The sequence below is a fragment of the Sinocyclocheilus rhinocerous genome, unplaced genomic scaffold, assembly GCF_001515625.1.
Source record: "Sinocyclocheilus rhinocerous isolate Xijiao unplaced genomic scaffold, SAMN03320098_v1.1 scaffold1545, whole genome shotgun sequence".
Lineage (NCBI taxonomy): Eukaryota > Metazoa > Chordata > Actinopteri > Cypriniformes > Cyprinidae > Sinocyclocheilus > Sinocyclocheilus rhinocerous.
Window position 1 is genome coordinate 52927 of NW_015626380.1, and position 8597 is coordinate 61523.

At 34.8% G+C, this 8597-nt stretch overlaps 1 protein-coding gene across 1 annotated transcript in view; it reads right to left on the reverse strand.

Moving 5' to 3' along the window:
* The window catches only part of LOC107712751 (unconventional myosin-Va-like), a 102269-nt gene that overhangs the window by 48707 nt on the left and 44965 nt on the right, over positions 1-8597 (reverse strand). Inside the window, exons 8-12 of the mRNA XM_016518093.1 lie at positions 4944-5051; positions 3891-3997; positions 2622-2887; positions 2429-2510; positions 2166-2306 (exon numbers count right to left, since the gene is read on the reverse strand). Of these exons, the coding sequence (XP_016373579.1) occupies positions 2166-2306; positions 2429-2510; positions 2622-2887; positions 3891-3997; positions 4944-5051 (704 nt within the window). The remainder of the gene's footprint in view (positions 1-2165; positions 2307-2428; positions 2511-2621; positions 2888-3890; positions 3998-4943; positions 5052-8597) is intronic.

Here is an 8597-nt window from a genome sequence, read left to right on the forward strand (position 1 = left end):
AGGCGGGGCATAGAGGACCTACAATAATGTACAGTATTTGAAAAATAATGTGTTTTTTGAACAGTAAAGCATGTCAACATATTCTGTTACACCAAATAATGATCTTTAAAATAGCATCACATGACCCCTTTAAAGGCGATTTTCTCAATATTTTGATTTTTTTGCACCCTCAAATTCCAGATATTCAAATAGTTGTATCTGGACCAAATATTGTCCTATCCTAACAAACCATACACATCAATGGAAAGCTTATTTATTCAGCTTTCAGATGATGTATAAATCTCAATTTTGAAAAATTGACACTTAAGACTGGTTTTGTGGTCCAGGGTCACATATATGAGTCACATTCAAGAACATGAATGCATGAATGAAATGCAGTGGTTTTCAAAACTGTCCTGGAGCAGCCCAGAACTGTCTCCCTCATCTAACACACCCGATTCAACTCATCAGTTCATTAGTACAGACTTCAAACCTGAAGTAGGCCAGAAAAGGTAAAGAGTTGTGAGAAAATAGGATGCGTGTCAGATCTAGGTCATGTTCAGCAGCGGGAGCTCTTAAAGCAGCCAAAATAACCTAATAACCAAGCATTAAAAATATTTAACGCCGTAGCGCGTGCTCTTCAATTGCATGCACAAAGGCGCCGGCGCGCGCTGTAGTATCATTTCATATCAAATCACGAAAGACACTACGAGCATGCAATGTCGCAGTTATGTCAGTTAAGTCATGAAGTTACCAAAAAGGCGATTAAAGCTGCCTTAAAACTGTGCATGCATGTAAGTATTTGTTATACTGTATATGAGTCACATTTAAGAACATGTCTCTGAAATGGTTTTCAAAACTGTCCTGGAGCAGCCCAGAACTGTCTCCCTCATCTAACACACCCGATTCAACTCATCAGTTCATTAGTACAGACTTCAAACCTGAAGTAGGCCAGAAAAGGTAAAGAGTTGTGAGAAAATAGGATGCGTGTCAGATCTAGGTCATGTTCAGCAGCGGGAGCTCTTAAAGCAGCCAAAATAACCTAATAACCCAGCTGCTGAGATGTCTGTTCATCAAAGAACAAAAGAAAAAAAAGAGGAAATCAATAACTTTTGTAGCTTTAAGGTTTCATCTATATTTAATTTAGAATTTAGTGTTTGATAAATGTATTCAATTTCTGTATGTTTCCTACTTTCTGAAAGGCACAAGTTGCTAAATAAGATATTTATTATAATGGGTTTATGTGAAGATTGTTTTAAGTTCACTTAAATTAGAAGTTTTTTTTAAGTCTAATAAATGTTAAAATTGATAGCTCTCAATTACACTGTAATGTTGAATGGCTATAGCTATATAATAACTATAACTATTTCATAGAGACATCAATAGTATATCAGTGATACTCTCCTTCAGTCATAAAAAAAGATGCCATAAAACAAATATTAAAAATATACTGTCTTTATGTTGTTTCTACATTAATTTGAAGATTGAATGTGAAATTATTGCATTATAAAAGTATATTTAAAAACTTAAACGTTAGGTGGGATTAATTGCGATTCATTTCAGAAAAAAAATTGTGCGATTAATAAAAAAAAATTTTACCGTTTGACAGCACTATTTTTACAGTAATGTACACTACCATTAAAACGTTTGGGGTCAGTATGATTTTTTTAAAGAATTTTTTATTTTTTTTTGCAAGGATACATAACATAAGGATACATCAAATTGATCAAAAGTGACAAAGACTTTTACACTGCTACAAAGAAATTCTACTTTAAACAAATATTCAGATAATATTCAGATAATAATAAAAAAATGTTTCTTAAGCACCAAATCAGCATATTAGAATGATTTCTGATCATGTGACACTGAAGACTAATTACATTTAAATTACATTTGAAAACATATTAAAATAGAAAACATATATTTTAAATTGTAATAGTATTTCACAAAATTACTGGTTCTACTGAATTTGTATTATTATTTTTAAATAGCTAAAACCTTTTAGTTTATATCACAACTTGACCAGAGCCGTAGGTTGAGTGTGATAAATACGCATTTGACAGCTTGTGACAGCCACAGTCTAATAGATTACCCCTAAAAAAAAAAAAACATAAAACAAATCTGTGAATGTAAAATCTTTTATATAATTTTACATTAAAAATTCTGTGAATTCCGTCAAGATATACCTTGCACTCTTCATCCAGCAGGTCCAGGATGCCCATCTTGGCCTCGATGAGGTTGATACATGGCTGATTATCATAGAAATCAATGAGAGTCCAGGGGATCTGCTCTTTCATATACTCTTCCTGCTCCAACTTAAACACATGCTGCACACGACGGGACAGAAGAGGAGACACATCACAATTTACTACCAGAATTCATAATTATCAACAATCAAACATGAACTAATGAGATCTGGTGTCATGTGGAGTGGGTCAGATGTTCTCACCATGTTGAACTGTTGCTGTAGTTTCTCATTGGCATAATTAATACAGAACTGTTCAAAACTGTTGATTTCAAAAGTCTCAAACCTGGAACAATAAAACAAAACATCACAATTCACTTCTGTAAATCTAAACTAAGATCTTTCAGAGGAAATGTAGTCTGTTCTCAAAGGTGTGTATCTGTGCATATGAACACACCCATAAATGTCAAGGACTCCAATGAACGAGTGCTGTTTGACCGTAGAATGCAGCGCTTTGTTCACATGGTCCACGATCCAGTTGAAGAGTTTGGCGTAGATATGTTTGGCGAGAGCATCGCGGGCGTTTATGGCCTGTAGTTTGGGGATGGGCTTTATGTACGTCTCAGTTGCCGTTTTCAGCTTCTTATGACACAGCCAATGAGACATGTCTTGATATGTCACACCCATCAATTCACAAAACACACTCAGATGACCATTATTCGGCTGGAGGGAAAAGAGAGAGAGAATTACATCATTACTACACAATGAAACATTTTCTTACAGTTAAAATTGGAGGCTCTGGGCTATTTGGGTAAAAATGATCCTGTATGTGTAAAAATGCAATTAATTGTAAAACTTAAATTAAAGTTAAATTATCGCACAGCTCTATTTAAAGTTGGATATACATTATACACTAACCAATTTCATCTGCATAACGTTACATACAAAACACTCACATAAAGCAATATATACTACTATACAGCAAGTCTGCTTGATTTTTTTTTTTTTTTTGCATTTGCAAAATATGGCTACGCTATTGCCCAGCTCTTTATATAAAAGACAGATAGATAAATAGGTTGCACTTTATTTTACAGTATGTGCACTTAAGTGTAGTTACAATGTACTTATTTAAGAAAGTAATGGTAATATAAAGTAACTACATGGGTTAAGGTTAGGTTTAGGTTCAAGATTAGTACCTAGTTATTACCCAGTAATTACCCAGTCTTGAATCTTATTGTCATCACTATAACACATATAGTATGTACACGTGGACTATAAAATAAAGTGCTACCGATAAATATGTCCAACTTTATCAGCGTACATACTGTATATTATACTCGCAGAGGGTGATATATACTAAATAGCATATCACAACTGCTTGTATCTTCGAAATATGTAAATTATTTTATTGCCCAGCTCTAATCTGCTGAATGAGACTACAACTCATGAAGATATTGAGGTCTTATAAACACTAACATCATGATTTTCTGTAAAGCTGCTTTGTAACAATGTGTATTGTAAAAGGTGCTATACAAATCAATTTGATTAGAACAACATTTTTTTACTAGTTTTTGTCATAAAATGCATACAGTGAAATTGCACTTCAAGACATTTATTCAGTTATTTGGTTTATATTTTTACCATGTAACAACAGAATCGCCCACAGTAGATATCAGCCAAAATGCCAATCCACATACTTGAACTTTAAAGTCAACATGAAACTCACTGGAATAATACTACTGTCCGAGTCTCTATCCTTCACTTCAATGTTCCCCAGGTGCAAAATTGAAGCCAGAATCTGAAACAAGCCCAACTGATAGGACTCATTTACACCTGAAGAGAGACAGCAACAAATTAACAATATGAAAAATCAAGAAATCAGTTCAATTTGTGTTTGTTTATAATCAACATTATTCTGAGTTTGTGTCGCAGTGCATTGTGGACTGTCCAATCCGTGATCAGGGGCGTCATGCACCTAGTTTTTGTGAGGGGGCACCAGTGACAGTTCTAGCACTTCTTCCTGAGACTCTGAATCATGACAGTCTAGTAGTAACACTGTTTGTGTTTCATGGGATAAACCCAACCCCAAATAAAAATAACTATTTGTTATTGTTTAGAATAAAACTTTACTTACGTTTTCGCTGTAATAATTACTACAATGTCTTCCGACCCAATTATATACTTTTGAAACATGAACTGAAGCAAGAACATACATTATTAATTTATATTTACTGTCGCTATTCCAGAATATTAAGAATTTTAGGCCTATGAGTCCTGCATCGATTCAGTCTGCCATACATTTTGTAGCTTATAGAAATATATGAATTTAAACCATCAGCACTGGACAATGCAAGGTTAAAACGACACCTTATTTCTGCATTTGGAAGGGCATTTTGTGACACAAATTCCCTAGCACATGTCATTTTCACAAAAGGCGTTGTGTTGTTTTGTAAAATTTCTTGCAAAATTTTGGTTTGATTCCTCCAACCACCCACATTCCAAAACTTCTTAGTTTTGCATTTTTTCCCCCTACAGTAATCTTGGAACTTGATTATCAAGTGTAATATATATGTCTTTTGTAAATTTTATTCAAAATCCATGTGCAGATAATGAAAATATGAATATGAAAAAATGAAAATAAACTAATTTTAGACAGTTTTGACTAGAAATTAATCCAAGTCTGGTATTAGATACTGTAATTTAATCTCTATCTCTGAGCTGGTTATTTTGAGCATTAAACTCTCAACTACATGATAAATCGTTGAACTTTAAGTCTGACCTAGCAGTGTGAAGGCGTTTCTGGTGGTCGACATCTCCTTGGCATCATCTATTCCATCTATCACTGGGTTCCTGCCCTGTTTGGTATAGTGAAAATCATCAGCCTTTCCTGTGGGGAAACACACACACAAATTAATTACACCACACAAATACACAAACAGCTGACCTTCTGAAGGATCTATTCCAAGGAAATAATATGTTCATCAATAAAGCTATAATTGTGCAAGAAACCCCCCAACCATTAAAGGAATAGTTCACCCAAAAATGAAAATTCTGTCATTAATTACTCACCCTCATGTCGTTCCAAACGTAAGACATTCATTCGTCTTCGGAACACAAATTAAGTGTTGGATTTTGGATTTTTGGATTTTGATGAAATCCAAGAGCTTTCTGACCCTGCAATGACAGCAACACAACTACCACGTTCAAGGCCCATAAAGGTAGTAAGGTCATCATTAAAATAGTCCACGTGACATCGGTGGTCCAACCTTAATTTTATGAAGCTACGAAAATACTTTTTTGCGCAAAGAAAACAAAAATAACGACTTTATTCAACAATTCTCCTCTTCCGTGTCAGTCTGTACCGCCATTCTTGAGTACCAGGACGCATGCGTGTGGTGCTGCTGACGCAGGATTTGGCATTCTGTCGTAGAACCTGGATGCGCTGCACCTTGTTTACAAGCAGAGGAATGCACACGAATGCATCGTGGTACTCTCGTGTATGCGCATCGAAGAAATTGTTGAATAAAGTCGTTATTTTTGTTTTCTTTGCATAACATTTTTTTCTCGTAGCTTCATAAAATTAAGGTTGAACCACTGATGTCACATGGACTTTTTTAACGATATCCTTACTACCTTTCTGGGCCTGGATCAGAAAGCTCTCGGATATCATAAAAAATATATTAATTTGTGTTCCAAAGATGAACGAATGTCTTACGGGTTTGGAACGACATGAGGGTGAGTAATTAATGACAGAATTTTCATTTTTGGGTGAACTATTCCTTTAATGAACAAGAACTTAGGCCGCATTTACACTGCATGGTTCAAGAGACCCAATTCCGAAGTTTTTACCCCAATGTGACACAGATCGGATATGGCCCACGAACGTGTAAGCAGGAAAAAAGCACATGGATTCCGATATTCTCAGATCGGTTTTAGGCCTCATTCATATGTGGAAATAAATCTGATATGAATCAGATACGTGCAGCTGCCATGTCAGCAGACAGATCGGATATTCCCTTGTTAATGCGAGTTGGATGTCAAATGTTTTTGAAACATCTTGCAGTACAGATATATCTATTACAAATGAAATATCTCTTGTTGACTAGCAGAGTATTCATTTTGTTCGTTTGTGTTGAATAAGAGGCGATCTGGTGCTGAAATGTGTTGCTTTTAAAATCATGCTGAGTGCTCGTTGCCGCTGTTATCAGTGACGGCAGCACGTGCACAGACGAGCGCTTCAGTCTATTGCTAACGGTTGTAGAGGGTCTCTATTCATTCACATGAAATCACAATCACAACATCATTGGTTTTAATGAGGAAAAAACTATACGAGAGCAGATCAGAACCCAGACCCGCTAACTTAGCACAAGTTCTACCGCTAGACCATTAGTACCCGCGGATGTGTACAGCGGATCTGTGTATATACAGTAATCACTGTCGTGAAGAATCTGTACTAATGAATGATTTTGATGTAAGGATGAAACTAGCCTATCGCTTTAAAAATGTTTCTATGAGTTCCGTCAATAAGCTAAACTTTGGCATTCATATTCTGGACTCATCTGACCTTCTATACAAAGTAGGATATGCTTTAATAATAGTGTGTGCAGAGTTTGGTCTTTTAATATCACTGTCTAATGCATTGAGCCACATCAAGTTAAGCCTGTGTAGTTTAAATGCAGATATCGGATACAGGTCACTTTTAAAGGAAGGTATAAGCGGGTCGTCAAAAAAAATCAGATTTGAGCATACAAATCTGCAGTGTAAATGCAGCCTTAAGTCATTAGTACTACACAGATCTGTATTAATAAAAACATATTATTCACAGACAAACCCTAAAATACAAAGCCCTGTTCACAGATTAAATGAATGATACACTGTTGCTTGGCAACAGAGACCTTATTGAGATACACACTCACACATAAACCCTCACATTAACGGGGCGTCAGCTGAGCAGGAAGTCAGCTGAGTAGGCAAACAGAAGGAGAGAGCACAGAGCCAACAGTGTGTGTGTGTGTGTGTTTCAGAGCAAGTGGGTGAAGCGAACAGAGAAGAGATGATAAGAAGAGGTATGTGTGAAACTGAACCACATTAGCTACAGTATTCATATGTGGTTGCGTGTGTGTGTTTGCATAGCATGTGTGTGTATTTAGACCTGCACAGCCCGCCTCTCAGTAGGACAGCTCTGATATCCTCTCTCCATGCTGTGCCAACACGAACACACTCTAATCAGACATGTTACCCACAAACACACGTTCACTAGTGCCCTATGAAAATCTGTTTTACTTTTTCAAAATTCAGTTTTTTTTTATTTAAATTTTTCTGGATTCTATTAAACTAAATTTTGGTAATCAAAAACCATTTCTAATTAATGAAACCTATACTATTTAACAACTATTCATTGTATATTAAACAAAAATTAAATTTTTAGAGCCCTTTGAAATGTTTTAATTTTCTCTCCAATTCGGTTTAATTTTTCCCAATTTCCAAATTGTTCTTTTTTAACAGTTTAATTAAATTTTAATATCAGAAAAATCATTTCTAATAAATTGAACAATTGGATAGGGCACTATGTTTTATTTTATTTTTTTCATAGGTTGTTTCATTTTTTTCTGGATTTATGATTTAATGGTAAAAATGGTGGCAATCAAATAAAGCATAACACATACACAATTTAATATGTAAGCAAATGATACTTGTGATTCTGGACCACAAAACCAGTCTTAAGTGTCAATTTTTCGAAATTGAGATTTATACATCATATGAAAGCTGAATAAATAAGCTTTGCATTGTATGGTTTGTTAGGATTGGACAATATTTGGCTGAGATACAACTATTTGAAAATCTGGAATCTGAGGGTGCAAAAAAATCTAATTATTGAGAAAATCGCCTTTAAAGTTGTCCAAATGAAGTTCTTAGCAATGCATATTACTAATCAAAAATTAAGTTAATATATTTACAGTAGGAAATTTACAAAATATCTTCATGGAACATGATCTTTTCTTAATATTATAATGATTTTTGGCATATAAGAAAAATCAATAATTTTGACCCATACAATGTATTTTTGGCTATTGCTACACATATACCCCATTTTGTGGACCAGGGTCACAATTAACAATTCCTTTTATTTTTTTATGACAAACAAAGTGCTGCACACTTTTAAAAAATAATACATTTTTAATAATTGCATTATTATTGTCACGGTGCGTAGGAGGGAAACGAGGAGATGACGTTCAAAACTTGACTTTTAATAAACAAACCAAATGAACAGGAACACTAACATAGAGAGCGCAGGAGACACACATGGAATGACATTTAAGACTCGACAAGAAAACATGAGGCAGACTACACATTTATACTAAACATAACGAGGGACAGACAGGTGTGAGGAATCAACTAATAATGAGACACACCTGGAAACAATGAACAATCA